The sequence below is a fragment of the Cyprinodon tularosa genome, unplaced genomic scaffold (assembly GCF_016077235.1).
Source record: "Cyprinodon tularosa strain WSP-4 unplaced genomic scaffold, ASM1607723v1 ctg2, whole genome shotgun sequence".
In the NCBI taxonomy this organism is placed as follows: domain Eukaryota; kingdom Metazoa; phylum Chordata; class Actinopteri; order Cyprinodontiformes; family Cyprinodontidae; genus Cyprinodon; species Cyprinodon tularosa.
This window is the reverse complement of record NW_024038733.1, coordinates 3,028,352-3,045,792: the sequence shown is the minus strand read 5'-3', so window position 1 is coordinate 3,045,792 and position 17,441 is coordinate 3,028,352. Positions and strand designations below refer to the sequence as shown.

At 36.4% G+C, this 17,441-nt stretch overlaps 1 protein-coding gene across 2 annotated transcripts in view; it reads left to right on the top strand.

The window, feature by feature from the left end:
- LOC119782955 (glutamate receptor ionotropic, NMDA 2D) overlaps positions 1–17,441 on the top strand; it is a 105,218-nt gene that overhangs the window by 66,703 nt on the left and 21,074 nt on the right. For both annotated transcript variants that reach the window (XM_038284168.1, XM_038284169.1), the window contains 8 exons: positions 4,951–5,156; positions 5,344–5,512; positions 7,256–7,409; positions 7,796–7,921; positions 10,456–10,685; positions 11,036–11,196; positions 17,066–17,135; positions 17,231–17,348. In XM_038284168.1, the coding sequence (XP_038140096.1) occupies positions 4,951–5,156; positions 5,344–5,512; positions 7,256–7,409; positions 7,796–7,921; positions 10,456–10,685; positions 11,036–11,196; positions 17,066–17,135; positions 17,231–17,348 (1,234 nt within the window). The remainder of the gene's footprint in view (positions 1–4,950; positions 5,157–5,343; positions 5,513–7,255; positions 7,410–7,795; positions 7,922–10,455; positions 10,686–11,035; positions 11,197–17,065; positions 17,136–17,230; positions 17,349–17,441) is intronic.

Genomic DNA, 17,441 nt, shown 5'->3' with positions numbered 1-17,441 from the left:
AGTACTTTACGCATGCCTCTCAAGAATCACCAGCTTTCATCTGTCATGCATATTCTGTTAAACTATTTTTCTTCCTTCGCATTCTTGCCAGGAAGTCTTGTCACCTGTTTGAGATGGTTTCCGTTTTTTATATAGATAGATTTCAACCCTAGTCAGTATCAGAAGATTGTGTGTGGTGCTAATTTTCTCAGCTCCATACCAGCTTCTATAATGCCTCCCTGTACATGCATAAAGACGCACAACATGCTTAGATCATTCGCTCCAGCAATGACAGAAATAGGCGCACACAAGTATGCAACACACATCAGTGGTTCTTAGTTCCCTGCTGGTTTTAACAGCCCACCAACGTCCAGTCTCAGCATGTCGTATTACATTGACTTCTGCCATTTTCTTCAAATTCCTTTCAATTAGAGACTCCTGTGCCGATCCTTCCACTAACTGCAAACCTAGGTTGTGAAAGCTGCCCCCACACACAGAAAATCATGCTCACAACTTCCACAGACATCCAGTGTGGACACAAAGGAGACTACTGTTTGCAAAGACAAATATGCCCACTCCCCTTCTTGCATAAATGCACTGCCTCTATCTGCCTATTATACACATCCATGCTGTTGAATATTTGATATTATTTTTACAATGACTGTACCATCACTTAGAGCTTGGGCGCCCCAAGACCTAGCGGACTGAACCTCTGCAGACGAGTGCTTGAGGTTGTTCAGCATTAGGCGGGGTGTCTTTCAGCTATAGACACAGCACAGGGATGTGATATTAACAGAATTTAATAACCATTTATAAAAGCTACTCTTAGTGGCTGAGGAGTAAAACTTTACCTTAAAGTGACTCCCGGTCCTAAAACTTTGCTTTAAGGGAAAATCCTTTCTCTGCCGCACGATATTCAAGACTTTGCTCTGCTATTTTCTTTTTCTTCTTTTCCTGACATGTGTGTCTGCTTCTTTCTGAGTATTTGTCTCATAGAGTGCAGCATTCTCCTCAGTAAGCTTTGTCTGTTTCCTGTCTATGTTCCCTACCAGTGTTTTGATTGAATGTCTTTTGCCGAGCTGCGGTCGTAGTGCAGTAGAGACACTGTCATGGTCTCCACCTCCTCCTCCTCTCTGCCAGCGCTTACACTGCACTGACAGACAGGCTGCACAAAAGCTGCCATACTTTACTGTTCTGGCCTGCCTAAGCAATCAGATTTTTATTTTGGTCTTTCTTTTAAATATTTATATATATACAGTATATGTATATGTGTGTGTTTATGTATCTCAGTGTTTATGCTTGTCAATAACTAAATATACTAAATATACAGGATACATTTTTTTAATGTTCCACCTTTCTGCAAACTTAAAAATGGGACATTTTAAGACTTACACCTAGATATTGAAAGATTAATGAAATACATTTATTTTCAGGTCAGTGATAGACAGAGTTCTAAACCTGTAATTATTTTTTCTATTCATGCAAAAATGATGGCTTATGTTACTCAGGCATGTCTTTTTGTAATGTCTGTTAGTAACTCAGTGCTTCTAAATTGGACCCTTTTGAATTATTTAAGCTGGTTAAATTCAATTAAAAGTAGGCTGCAGGGTGCATGGTGGTCTTTGAGGTTAAAGAGGTGTATTTAAGCCTTCAACAGACCTTTTTACTCTAGAAACCAAGTGCATCTGGGGTTTCTTATTTAATCATTTAAATTTGTCTGATAATTGTGTTATTTCTCCAATTTACCAGTATATGAAGGGCTAATATAAAGACTGTATTTGCATGTTCTGATGCATTTTGTCATGTAAATATCTGTCTAGTTACTGCTTCCTTTCAACATAGTTATTATTTTGGCCAAGTGAAAAAAAAACATGATAGAAGCACAATATGTTAAGCAGTACATGTGCAGCATAATCAAATATAACTCTATCTCTGTGTGTGTTCTGGCTTTATGAGGCCTGTACTCTTTAAGCTTGTTTATTGTGTTGTTTGGGGTCTCTCATCTATGGCAATGCTGGTTTTTCATATTTTTAATGTCTATGCTTCTCTCTTTCCGCAATAAAAAGAATGACAAAATTATTACACTTTATTCACACATAATAGAGAAGGATAAATTTAACGAATAACTTACTGACATTCTCGCAAGATATTAGGTTCAATAGGGGTTGTCTTTTTTAAACCTTTTCCCTGCGATGCAGGAGAACAGACTGCAGAACCTAGTTGAAGATTTGAAGCATAACTTATGAACATGCATTACATTAGTTAGATTTTTACAGATATGTTTACCAAGGTTTAAAAAAGTTCTGTCATACTATTCTATTGGTTTATGTTTTAGAATGATCACAGTTTGTTTCTGTGAAATACCATCCATCAAGTGAAATGCCATCAATCAATTGATTAATCCATCGATCCATCACTGCTATTAATGTAACTGTGGAAAACTACCTTTGACTAGCTACAACTAATATGTCCGTAAAACATCCGACTGGATATCTTGACTAACCAGCTGATATCAGTTTAAGCAGAGGCAGTTCTTGCATTATTGAGATCTAGTCTGCTTTTTCTACAGTCCTTTGCCGTAAATTACAAAACAAACAAACTTTCTTCCACTCGGCACCACTGGAAAATGTATTTCATCAGAAGAAAAATACATATTGAACTGTTTGAAACTAATGAACAAACATAAAGGGTTTTATGATTTTAAGATAGTGGATTAAAATTTGACAGATTCTTTAACAAATTCAACTTGTTGCAGATTCATGCTGCAGATTAAACCTCATTCTTTTAATAATTAATCTGCGACAATAAGCAATACTAAAATGGGTCTGGATGACAACAGACAACAACAGGTAAACTGGAAAACAAATCACTGAACTCAGAAGATATAATAGGTGTTTACTGGAGTAACACAAAAGAGAGAGAACAACCAAATGAGGGAGGGCAGTTTGTTGAAATTCAATGACAGACTAAAACAAAGAACACACATCAGAAAAAAGTATAAAACTAAGATAATGCAATGCAGGATATATGTATGTAACCATATAGGCATACATGTTCAATTGAAAAATGAATCCTGAATTAAGGTGTTTACTTAAAAAAAATTTCTTAAGTCGATTATCAAGTAACATTTACTGCATCATTCAGGACAATATGAGTTAATCAATTATTGAGTTATTAATTAATTATTCATTTGTATTAAAAAAATATCAATATATATCATTATGTGAATACTGAGCAGCAATGATAGTTTTATTCCATATTATGATAAATTGATAATCTGGTAGTGGCTCATGTGTAGTTGAAAACCATCAACTGCAGTATAATATAAACAGTAAAATGCATTATAAAAAAGAATGTCATATCAAAATTTCACTTGGGTTGCCAGTTTCGCCCTATTTTCCTATTTGTGTCTAACCACTATGCCTAAATATAGAACATTTTTGTTTTTCACCCTTGCCCACAGGATGTATGCAGCTATCAAATTTTCAACCTACCTACATACTGTCTCGGGTTAAAGAACAGCAGCTCTTTCAAAATCAATTTCAGTGATTTTGTTGTGGTTAATTAAAATATTCTAGCTAAACAACTCCCTCAGAAAACTGCATTTAGATGGTGTCACCTCAGAATCCAAGTTCGAGAGATACAAAGGATTGTTAAGTATTTCACAACAACAGAATAGCTAACTATTGGTATACAAGCCAAACTGTAAGTCCAGAAATTACCTATTCTCCTCACAGCTCTGTACGGTCCTAATTCACTCGTGCAGGAACACAATCACTAAATGATTCAAGTCAATTGATTCTTAACCCGCAGGAGATTTAAACCATCTGATCACAAGGACCGCCACTCCAAAGGAACAGCTAATGTTACCAGGCGTAGGCGCAAAGGGATCGATGACCTTATTCCTCACATGGTTACACTTCCAAAGCCACTTAATCACAATGTTCCTCTTTGTTTTAGCCCAGCTCTCTGATAAAAAAATAATAAGTTGTGAACACGAGCAAAAAGCTGATTATTTCTTTGTGTCTGCAACTTGAATAAGGGGAAAGTAGTGACTTACAGTATATTATTTCATTTCCCAGGATGTTTCAGTTATTCAATAATAAAGTGATACAAATGGCTTAAATTCAGACCAGTAAGCTTAAAAGCAACTTATTAGATGACAGAGAAGACAAAGAACATCACTAATCAGCAACAGATGCTATTTAACCTATAAAATTCATAAAATTGTATGATCATTAAAATAGTATGATGTGTTTGTGAAAGAAAAGACAAACTTATTGCTCATAAGGCCAAGACAAATATCCAAGAGCTGCTGAGTGTATTGCCTTGGGAAAGAAAAGATGCTGGGGATAATGGGAACGTAAATTTATTTATACAATTAATGAGTTTATTTAAAACTTTCAAGGGTGAGACAATTGAAAGTGTTCATGAAAAACAAAACAAACAGTTAAAGAGAATACAAGTTACACATTAAGATAAGTGGTATAGTATATATATAATGAGTGTTTTGAAAAGATATTATTTAGTAAAAGAAAACAAATGAAAAAGTTTGGAAATATAACTAATAATATTTACATTGCACAGTCAAAGGCCACTATGAAAAATAATTTTTTTTTTTATCTCCATTTAAATAAAATGACACATAACAGGTAAGCAATTTGAGAACTTTTTTTTCTAAATTTGGAATGCGTGTGAGTTCAAAAATTGTACCATGAACTAGATCTGTCAATATTTTCAAATTAAAAATCCTTTGTTTTAATAACCTATTCGAGAAATAATTGAGCACCTTTCCCTTTTACAGAAACTGCCTTCAAGATGCAGACAGAAAGTCAACAGAGTTACAGTTGATTGTTTTTGATGCTTTCTGTTCATTTCTGTTAGGAAAGAATACAGTGTTGATTTATCAGTACAAAGAGAGGGAATAAAAAGTGCATCCTTCTCTAATGTTTCTCTCTTCTGTTCCCCTAGGTAGGCTGGTGGGAGAATGGTGTGCTGAGGCTTCGTTACCCAGCATGGTCCCGCTATGGGCCCTTCCTGAAGCCACCTGACGATGCCCAGCACCTACGCGTCGTAACACTGGAGGAAAGGCCATTTGTCATTGTGGAGCTTGCAGATGCTGCTTCAGGAACTTGCATCCGAGACTCTGTTCCCTGCAGACGACCCCTCAATGCCAGGTTTAAATCATGCAACCTTTTTCTGTTGTAAAGTACTGCAGTTTCAATTTAGATAAAATGTGTAATGGCAATCCCTATCCTATACTATATCATAAAACCTATCACAATGGCCCCTGCTGTATTATTTATGTTCTGTAGACTTTTTATTTATTTTCTGTATTTTTTTCTTTTGCCTTTTCTTTCCCAGTGCTATTCATGAGGGTTTGGCTCCTCTAAAGCAGTGCTGCAAAGGTTTCTGCATTGACATCCTAAAGCGCCTAGCTAAGATTGTTGGTTTTACCTATGACCTCTACTTGGTGACCAATGGGAAGCATGGGAAGAAAATCGATGGCGTTTGGAATGGCATGATTGGAGAGGTTAGTCTTTGATTGTGTTGTAATGCTTGTTCTCTCTGCCTTCCTTCCTATACACTGTGTGATGAATGTAAGGCAGGTAATAAAGACGTGGGACCAAATCTTCACAACTTAGTCTCACATCATTATTGTCAAGTTTCAAGTCTTACATCAAGACTACGGTTAATGTTAAGTGCAGAACAAGTCCTTTTGTTTAAACTTCAAGTCACTATCAGTCATTGTTGATACTGTCTTTTTGTTTTTTATATCTTTTAATTTAATGGTTAATTCTGAATTAGTTAAATATTTGATTGGACTTTGCCTTGGGTCTGGTAATTAAGACAGTTCACACATCTGGGTCATACTTGTGTAAAAAAAAACATGGTTGGAAATTGGGGTTGAACTTAATCAACACATAAGACATTAATATTATCCCACTGCTTTTATTTCTTGTTGAGTTATTGCACAGATTATGACAACTGATTGTTGGCTTTTTTTTATTGTATTCTGCTTGCTATAAAAGAGGTCAGATAAACCATCATAATTTTTTTCTGTCATTTACATTGTACCTGTTTTAATTTCCCCATTTATAACCCAATTTACCATTCAAACAGCAGCTTTGGAGAAGGTTAGAAAAAAAATCTGTTGGCTGCAGCATCAATTTGTGTATCATATACACAACCAAGACTTTGGATTGTACTTGGCTCCCAGTGTCAGCAGAATGCATTTATAATCGTTTGTATGGTTCAATGTGACTTAAGTAGTCTGACATTTAATTGGAAATATTAAAGGGCGATAAAAAGGTTAAAAACACGGAAAATATGTTTTTCTCCACACTATGTTCACACTGTATACTTCTGTGGAAAGTTTCAGTTTATACTGTTTTAGAATAAGCATAAAGCATACTAGATACCCCCACATATTTAAGGTCAGTCCTTGATATTTTCTTGGTCATATAGGTTATCAGTCCTGTAAAATCAAGACAGATGTGCTGGTGAAAGGAGGAGTGGGAAAAGTCTCAAAGAAACAATCATGCACTCGCATAGTACTAACTCGTATATTGAGATCAACACAGTGTTTGTGACTTCATTGAAGCTCTCCACTGTTTCATTCTCACAGAGGGAACTTGTCGCACACCCAGTCTCGCGTTTCTAAAACAGTTCCTCACTGCTCTCGTGCTCTTATCATTTATAACTTGACCCCAGGTCAGAGCTGACTGTCAGATCTATTTTTGCAAGATGAAAAAAAAAAGAAGAAACCAAACCTATTTTGTTTTCTAAAGCTAATTCCTGTCATTTTCATCAACTCCTCCCAAGCCTGCCATTCTTTGATCAGGTAATCCAAAGACTAGGCAAAGCTGGGTGGAGGGGGGGGGGTTTGCGTTCCGCTTCGATTCAGTTTTCTGCTGATTTGTTTTGAAGAGCAGATGTGCCATGTCTAATGTAGATTAACATTTTGCTTGTACAATCAGCAGACACAGCGGTTTTGAGGTTTTACTTAATGGTTGCAGAGAGTAGACGGGTCTCCGGCTCATTCTGCATGCTAAAGAGATGCGCAGGAGACATGTGTTCAGTAATTGCACTGAGCCGAAACACTGACTCCCCTCATGTTTGGCTGTACAAAGGGTCAAGGTGCAGAAATGTCAGGATGTGAACTGGAAAAAAAAGTGTATGGTGGACTGTAAAAAATTGGCTTTGTCTATTCAGAGCAGTTACTTGATTTTCCATAATTAGAACTCTTTCCTATCACTGCTGTTGTTCTCCTCAGGTGGTGTACAAGCGGGCGGACATGGCCATCGGCTCACTGACTATCAATGAAGAGAGGTCCGAGGTTGTGGATTTCTCTGTTCCCTTTGTGGAAACAGGGATCAGTGTCATGGTCTCCCGTAGCAATGGAACTGTTTCACCATCAGCTTTCTTAGGTGAGACCGTTAGCCCACTGCAAGGCATTTGCTGATGAACAGCATCTAATGTAGATGTAAAGTGTTGAGTTTGCAGAAAAACCCTTGATCTTTGGTTGCTGGCCCCTACATCTAGATTTTTTTAGCTTCTCATGTCTTCTTAATGTCTTTTTTTACTCTGTCAGCATACTCGAGGCCCCAGAGGGAGATCAATGTTACTGACTTAAATGAATCGAGCAGAGCTTAGAAACATTAAACAGTGTTTATCTACTAAGGACTGTGTTTGCTCCAATGCTTTTGTTTAAGGAGATTGATTTATGTACAAATTATATAACACAATCTTCTGTACTTTATTCAATTAATTAACTATTTTGTTTTTTTGTTTGTTCTTTTTTATTTTTTCACAGAGCCTTACAGTCCAGCAGTGTGGGTGATGATGTTCGTCATGTGCCTCACTGTCGTGGCAGTGACTGTCTTTATTTTTGAATTTTTCAGCCCTGTGGGCTATAATCGCAGTCTGCAGACAGGAAAAAGTGAGTGATGAGTCTAACCTGTCTATATGTCCGTGATAGATGAATTTGTCTGAGTACAGTCCATCACTGATGCCTCATGTATCGAATCATTAGATAATGAACATTCTCTGGCAAAACTGGAAGAAAAACAAGAAATGCGCAAATGTAAACTACCAGCCAATATTTTCAATTCACCCTTTCATTAAATGGCGTTTTTTATTTTTAACACTATCTCTGACAACAACTTTAATGTGCTCAGGAAACTCTGTTATGTGGATCAATCTATGAAACTCAGTGCTCCTAATTCCTGCAACTGTTATGGTAACTTATTATGTTACCACAACACATTGTGGTATCATACCCTTGTGAGCTCAGTTTGTCCAGGAATAGGCAAATAACAATAAAAGAGAGACAGACCATCATAACACTAAAAAATTTACAGTAAGTCTCTTCTAAACAAAAATGGTAAATAAAATTGATGTGTCAACTGGTATCAGTTTTCCACCATAAAAGGGTACTCAGAAACTGACAGGAAGAGGTCTTGCAGACCCAAAAGTACATCTGAATTGGAGATCAAGTTTCTAAAAGATAATACTGTAGCTTGTGTGATAGATGGCTCACAGGACAACAACTTTAAGAACAGCTTAATAATAAATTCATAAGCAGGATTTGTCTCAACTGTGAAGAGATGACTGAATTGCAGATTTGACAGGACAAATGAGCGAGAAAGCCATTACTAAGATGCCAGAATAGAACAAAGAGGCTTGCCTGGGACATGAAATGCTGCCATTGGACAACTGAAGAATGAATGAAACTATTATGGACTTAATCAAAGTTTTAAATCTGTGATTCATCCCAAAAGATGTCTCTACATCACCAAAGAGGTGAGAGGATGTTTCCCAGTATGGGAAATCAACTGTCAGACTTAAATAAGGAAGTGTGGTATTCTAGGGCTGTTTTGCTGGATCCAGGGGAAGTGGTTTGTACAAAGTAAGAGGTAAACTCAACCAAACTGGTACCACGGCATTCTGCAACTGGAATGCCCTCTGGAATATACCATGATTCAAATCATTACCAAACATAAGTGTAAGCTATTCTGGACTATCTCAGGAAAAGGGAACAAGATTATAAGTTTTGAAACGGTAGTCAGCTGTCCCGCTGTTACACCAGCCAAAGGTGGCTAATTTAATGAAATAAAAGTTTAGAATATCTGTTGGTCTATAAAATGATTCCAATATTTCCTTTTTATACATGCAGTATACTGAGCAGGATCCAAAAGTTATCCGTATTAAAACAGCCATTTATTATTCAGCAGCATATTTTGTACTGTTCTGATTTTCCATGTGCTTGATGCCTTGGTTCAGCAGCTCACTGGATTCATATCCTTTACTACATGAGTGCAGTGGTGTACCTAATTTCACCTCTCTGTCATCCTCCACCATATCCCCACTCAGTAACTCTCATCTCTTCTAGTCCAATCTCCCATGGCAACTTACAGTACTGAAAATTGATGTTTAATACAGTATACATTTCGATTACTAAAAAACTGAATGTTTAGGTGTGTTACAATATACTAAGCTGTTGAATAGAGTAAAGATTAACAGAGTCTGGACACCTTCAGGAATATTCTTGAGTTAAATTTGAACTTTTTTCAAGTCTTTCAATTCATTTGTTGGGTTCTACCTCCTTCCCCATGTCTATCTGATGCTTTCTTCCTTGCTTTCTTTTTCAGTTATTTGGTCATTCGTGTTGTATATTGGTGATCCTATTCAGTCTGGAAAACAATTCGATTTTTACATAAAAATTTTGTTGAAACCATTCACTGAGGAATTTAATTAACAGTCCCATACAGTCCAATGCCCTCCCTCACAAAAATGACTAAATATACATATGTTAAACATATATTTCTTTTGCATAATCTCCCACCGAAGTTAATTTTTAGCCAAAAGTAAAATATGCATTTTATTTTAAGGAGCATAGCGCAACTTCTAAAGTTTTTGCAAAGATTTGCCCCTCTGGTGACAAGTTCAAATGACCCCACACATTAGAGGAATCGAACTTCATCGCCATTTGACTTATTTTGTTTTTCTTACATTTGTGTAGAGTATTTGATGGAGTTTGAGGTGCACTTCTATGTAGCTAATCTTTTGTGGTCAGACTTCAGAAACGCTCACTGATGTTTAATCTCTAATGCATCAATGGCTGCAGAGGCTGAAGCCAGATGAACAAGAGCACGCCCACACCCAGAGAATAAAACCCAAATCACTCTTATTAACTGACTAATGGAGTCAATAGAGGGTATTGTAGTAAATGCAGAAAAACAAATTTTACAAAGCAGGCAATTGTAAAGGTATGCATGGGAGTGAAAAATATATAAATCGACCTTTATTATTTTGCTAAAACCCTTTAGGGACTTTCCCCCCCATTTTTACTAGTATTCACAGTGAATGTTGGGGGCTGTGTTTTAGCTATATATATATATATACTGTACTGTACCTGAACATCCCTGCTTCTAATCATTCTAATCTTTTTTTCTCCATTATTGTTCTAATTAGAGGCTGGAGGGTCCACTTTCACCATTGGAAAATCTGTATGGCTTTTATGGGCCATTGTTTTTAACAACTCTGTACCAGTGGAAAACCCAAGAGGAACCACAAGCAAGATCATGGTGCTGATTTGGGCCTTCTTTGCGGTCATTTTTCTGGCCTCCTACACTGCTAACCTGGCTGCCTTCATGATCCAGGAGGAGTACATCGACACAGTTTCAGGTCTCTCGGACAAGAAGGTACTTCTGCACTTGAATACTGATTAGGTGGAAAAAGCAGAGGGAGAATCAATGTCTTGAAGTGAGCCAAATCCCATGCATTTGAATGTTAAATTGATTAACGCATGGGAATTAAGAAATGAATAGAACCTCTTGTATCATAATTTGATTACTACTTTTCCTGGACACACAAAAGATGATTTTAAATGTTACTTTAAGTCCACAGACTGCTCTCTTTTCATTGTAAGTGGGTAAGGATTGCTGTAAGTAAGTCTGGAGAGTGGACAGAAGTAGGTCAGACAGATTGGTGCACATGCTGGTGTGTCTCATGCCCCTTCTTTTTCCTTCCTCACCCTCTTTTCCTCTGATAGTTTCAGCATCCAGAGGAGCAGTACCCACCTCTGAAGTTTGGCACAGTGCCCAACGGGAGCACAGAGAAAAACATTCGCTCAAACTATCCAGACATGCACCAGTACATGGGAAAATACAACCAGAGGGGGGTGGAGGACGCCATCCTGAACCTAAAGACAGGGTATGTTTGCCATAGCTAAGCCATCTTCTTTTTTACATAACCCCATTTTTAACTATTTCATTTCAGTTTATGTATTGTGTGCAACTCATAATTTAAGAAATGCAATGACTTTCATTTTTACTTAAAAAATGCAATTTATTGTGATCATAAAGAAGTTTCATCCTGAATGAAAAGAAAATGCTTCACTCTTTTAAGGTTTTTCAAAAATATTTCAATCTAAGCTCAAATGATATAACAAAACAATTCAATACCAAACACAGAAGAAGCTAAATTGAAAGCCTCCCAGCTTCCGTATGAGTTAAAATGTAATGGTGGGGCCAAATGTGGCCGATCTAAAGCATCTAAAGGTAGTCTCATTGTGAACACCCCTGTTAAAGTGGCAGTTTCTGCACTTTACTGGTGCTGCAGGTGGCTATTCCAACAAACTGCAGTTTCCTGCCATAACTCCAGGCCCTAACCTCACTTAAATGCTTAACAGAGCTGTGAAAGAGTAACCAAATGAGACAAGAGATGAATCTACATTCCCCCATATTGATTCAACATAGTGATAGGTTCATGCAGAAAACAACTAGGCCCAATTAGGTTAAAGGTTTTTTGGAAGTCTTTGAATCGTGGATTGTATGGTGTTAAGTGTCTCTTATAAATCATTTCAGTGTATTTTGTAGATTTAATGTTTTAATTACCGTAAAAACCTTCAAAACATCAATTTAATAATGATGATAATAATCTAGCTATTATTTTTATAATTATAATGATCTATTATTATTATTATTATTATATAATTTCAAATTATTATTTAAAATTTATGGATCTCACATTGGGGAAATTTATCCTTGCATTTAACCCATCCCCTAGGGGAGCAGTGGGTTGCCATTGTGTGGTGCCCTGGGAGTAGCATGGGGTTAAGGGCTTTGCTCAGGAACCCAGAGTGGAGGCAGTGGGAATTGAACCCGATACTTAGAACCTTCTCAGATCACAAGCGCACTGCTCTAACCCACTGGGCCAACACTTATTATTATTATTATTATTATTATTATTATTATTATTATTATTATTATTATTATTATTATTATTATTATTATTATTATTATTATTATTATTATTATTATTATTATTATTATTATTATCAGTAGTAGTAGTAGTAATATTATGCCCTAAATAGCATTTTTAAAGAGTGTAACCACTTTTAATTTTTCTTGTGACAAATTACTTTCACAGATTTTATTTGTTTTTGTTTTTTTATGTTTATGCTATTTATATTTCGGTAAATCAGAATTTAAAAAAAATCTCTATAATTTTTAGGTTACAGCCAGTGCATTCAGAATGTTTAACCATCCAGAATCAAACATGAAGCTGTGCTTTTCAGCCAAGTGTCTCCAACACCTCTAACTCTGTGAAGTTCCACATATTTCAATCATCAGCCCAACTTCATATGTTCTGTCAGCCTCTAGCCTTTTCCTAAGTCAGAAAAACCTCATTTTACATCCAAATTTAAGGATTTGTGTGTACAATTATACCGTAATTCCGTATTTACTGAGAGAAAACTTCTTTAATCAAAAACACTATTGGTTCAAACAGCAGAGGTTGGTTGGCAAAGGACAGAGAATTAAAAGCCAACAGCCTAAAAATACCAAACAACAGCACAGCCTTTACAAAATAGATTAATGTATTGTTAATTTATTATCAGGACTACTTACAATTTCACTTTGCGCATCATTCAGAACAAAGTCCTCCAACAGATCAGTTTCGAAGTCTATAATTAGTTACCAGCATCCACAGACATTTTGGCACTCATAGCAAATAAACCACAAATTTAACACTGAGTGAGTTTGTGGAGAAATATCTTAAGACAGGACACATGGGATGTAAGAGAAAAAAATTAGCTGGAAAAAATGTGTATAATAAATTAAACTAAAATCAAACTGTGATAAAAATAGTAAAGTATACTTGGTCTCAAGGTACACAGAGACAAACAAAGGGTAATTTAGCTACACCAATTAGCCTAAAAGTCATGTTTCTGGACTGTGGGAGGAAGCCAGAGAGAACCAAAACATGCACAGGGAGAACATCTGAACATGACATTCTTGCTGCAAGGAAACAGTGCTGCAAACTGCTCACAGTTTATAAGGCAGGTTAGATACCATTGCACAACATTCAAATGAGAGAGCAGCTTCTATGGCACCCAAAGATCAGTGATTCCCAGTAAGAATAATTGTAACTTCTGACAGCTTGTCTGTTTTCAGGGGCTCACAGCACTTAGTTAGATTTTAATAAGTGCCCTACGACACAGAATAATTCATTCATCAATGAATATTTAACTTTACCAGTGTAGTGCAAGTCCGTAGAAACCGAGAATTGAAATTGAAAATACAATAGGCATATAAGCCATTAAAATATTGTCTTGTGATGGAGAAAGCTAGTGTACAGATGCTTAACGTAATGGGATAATTAAGGACAAGGAACATCAGGGGCTTCAGAGGTGGATAAGAAAAACACCACTTTCATTTTCTTTTTTAATTCTCCAAGCTAGATAAAGTCGACAGTCAGTGCTCTTAGATGTGGCTTCCTTTAATCCTTTTGAAGATTTTGTATTTATACGCTTCTGCCCAAAAAAAAAAAATTTAAGCCTGAAGTCCAATTGATCTGTCCAGTCTGTCTATGCACCTTAGCACAACATTCTACCCTGTGTAAAGTTACCTTTACACTCAATCATCGCCTTTCCACTATTTTAACAGTGAAGCGTATATAATTGCATCACCAGATTAACCACAGTGGCATAGATTTTTCCAAATGATGAAAATCACTGTCACCTGATCACCTGCACTTTTAACATATAATGTATATCAGAGATTTGAACCCCTGTTGTTAAAACATTTGAAGAGGAAATTAGACAATCGCTATAACCCACTTAGGCAGCATTAATCCAAAAACATCACTTAATCTCTCCTTTATGCTATGCCAGTGCTTCACTCAACTGTTGGTCATGAAACTGGGGAAGTGTTGGTGGATTTTAATCCTTCACCACTAATTTAAAAGGTTCCATTCCCACGTGCTTATGTGTTACTGTTATTATGAAAAGCAATAATGAAAAAAATTGTGACCTCTTAGTCATCACAGTAGGACACTCAGAGTTAGACAACGCTTACTATAACGTATAGCTGATTATTTCAAAATGTGAAGTCATCAAAAAGATAATGCAAACTTTAAAGAAATCATGGGCATTTATGCTCTGCTAAATCTCATTGCTTTTCCCACGTTTAGATCCACGTAAAAAGTTTATTTACATTTAAAAAAAAAAACAAAGTAAAATAGGAAACATTTACAAAACGTGATGCAGACATCAGCTGCAAAAGAGGCAGGGCAGGGCTTTCACCAACAATATCAGAGTAGCTGAGGTGAGGTCAACTTTTACCTTTCAACATGGTGGAGAAACGATTCTGTATGGTGAATACGGCATCATTAAGTGTTTTCTCCTATTGTGCTTTCATCCTACACAATGCTGTGACATATATATATATATATATATATATATATATATATATATATATATATATATTTTTTTTTTTTTTTTTTTTTTAACACCATTTAAATGTGTCATTGTTGAAATTACTGTTATTGTTTGATTTTATCAGATGCTCGTCTAAAGTCAACCCATGCATTTTATGCATTTCTTCTGTAGCAGAGGAATTAGGAATCCATTACTGTCTTGCCAATGTAGCAGATCAGGATAATCTTTGCATCCAACATGTTTCTCTTCTCTACCACAATAAAAACATTTGAACACAATGCACTGGTAATTTCCACTTTACAAGTGGTAAGGGTCATCTTTACCACATGAAGGCAGCATTATCACCTGTGGTGTGATGTCAGTGTGCAGTGTGCAGTTACAGTTTGTTTATGTATAGCTTGACCCAACACTAATTATAGAACAATTAAAATTGTTCCTAAATTAGCTGTTTAATTCTCTTGTGTTCTCTGAATTTCAAAGTAAAGATGTATCTTGACGAAATTAATCTATTAATCAATGTTTGGATTCATAAAACACACGGCGCTAATAAGCCGAAGGCATAGGTCTAATTCAGGGGTCTGCAACCTTTCATATCCAAAGAGCCGTTTTGCCCAGAGTTCGACCAAGTAAAAGTTGTTTAGAGCCGCAAAATATAACATGACTTTTTCTAGAAAACCTTTTTTTTTTTAAATCTTGTATAGGAAATTAGTTGCTGCCATCTCAAACAATCAACAAATCATGTATTTTTAATGTTAAAACATATCATTTTCAAGCTAATTCATAGAAAAATGTCTCCTAAAACATATTTCTGGTTCTTTTAATCTCATTCTTTTCCATCTTATAAAAAACGCTAAAGCTATTGATACCGGTATATATTATAGTAAATTATTTAGCTCTTTATATACATTTTAGCTACTGTTACGAGCCACTGGAGAGGGTCCAAAGAGCCATATGTGGCTCTGGAGCCGCAGGTTGCAGACCCCTGGTCTAATTACTTATGAATCAGAAGTGGGAGCAAATCATCAAACCAACAATGTTGTCTCGTTACCTAAAAGTTACACACAGGATTATTTAAAGAATTACACAGGCTGCCATGATTTATACTCATAAATCCTTATCACGAGAAAACGGCTTTCGTTATCTTTAAATAATGACAATATTAACTTATTTTCTCGAAAAAAACGGCGTTAAAAAGCATGAAGGGATACGGCCAATCTCTGCTTCCATACTTTATTAATGATTACAACTCAATGCATTTTTACTCTAAAGTTTAAGTAAAAAATCTATCATTTTCAGAATAATGATATGATTTTAAAACATTTGTATTCAGTATGACTGGTTAAACTTTGTTAATTTCATGGTACAGAGAGTTGATGATCACAGCAACCAGATTCAGCAGATATAACATGCTTTTATTTTCCTTTTTTTTTTAATCTTTTATGTTCTCCTATTCACAAGGGCAGACCATTACCCAGAAAGGCATTCTTTTCAACTCCAACTAACATTTCACATCTTTTGTCACACATCATGCTTTGCTGCACAAATTCTCCCACCTTTGTTCTTTCCCTCTCCACCTTCACAGCTATCTTTCCACACATGCAGTGTGAGCAGTGCTTTCCTTCCCCAGTTTTCTCACAAAATCTCCCTCACTCATCATTGTTGGTTAATCCCAATTTACTTGATCCTAAGCCTCTGTTGCGATCCACATCACTTTGACACCACAATTATAACTCAGCATTAACATGCACTGAATATATGAAACTCATGCTTTTCTCCTGGAGCGTTTTCTTCTGCTGCCTAATGCTTAGATTTCCATTTTTTGCTCCTTAGCTGCCCTTTTTTATGTTACAGTTCCTTTCTCCGTCTCTTATTTTGGATCCATTCTTTCCCACCCTAGTGTGCTTTCTCTGTGTGTGTGTATTTAAACTTTATAATCCTCATCACTCTCTGCCTCTATTTCTACACAGAAGTGTGTAAATCTTTCCCCTTTTCGCTGTTTCTCCCTGTCACTACACCCTTCGTTCCGTAAATCCCTTCAGCCCCCTCCACTGTCTTCCTCTTACTCACAGATCCTCACCTGATCTCTCCCTTATTTTATTCTTCTATTGTTTTCACCCTCGCTGCCAAAACTGATTTACTATTCCACCCTTTTCTGCCTCTGCTGTTGTTATTTAACTTTTTATGCCCCCTCCATCATTTCCCCTGTCTTGTCTGCTGTATATTTCTGCACCCAGCTGTCTTTCGAAGTACATTGCAGATATACCTTTATACATTCTCCCCTGCCACTGTCATTTTCTCCACGCTGGTCCTGTCTCTCCTCTATTCAATGAAAAAATGAATTCTGTCTTTAATCTTTTACAGGAAGCTGGATGCTTTTATTTATGATGCTGCAGTGTTAAATTATATGGCCAGGAAGGACGAAGGATGTAAGGTGAGCACTGAGGTAGAGGTACATGCACATTTTTTTTATTTTTTGCTTGACATTAGGTTTTTTTCACAGTATCTGCGTGTTGTCCTTTCTCCAAGGTGATGACCATAGGCTCGGGGAAGGTTTTTGCCACCACAGGCTACGGTATCGCCCTGCACAAAAACTCACGTTGGAAACGTCCTCTTGATCTGGCCCTGCTGCAGCTAGTTGGAGATGGTAAGATCAATAGGAAAATGGGAGGGTCTTTGCAAAAATAATGAGTACTATGACCTGAAAAAGGTTATATGTAACCCAATAAGGATGAGAATA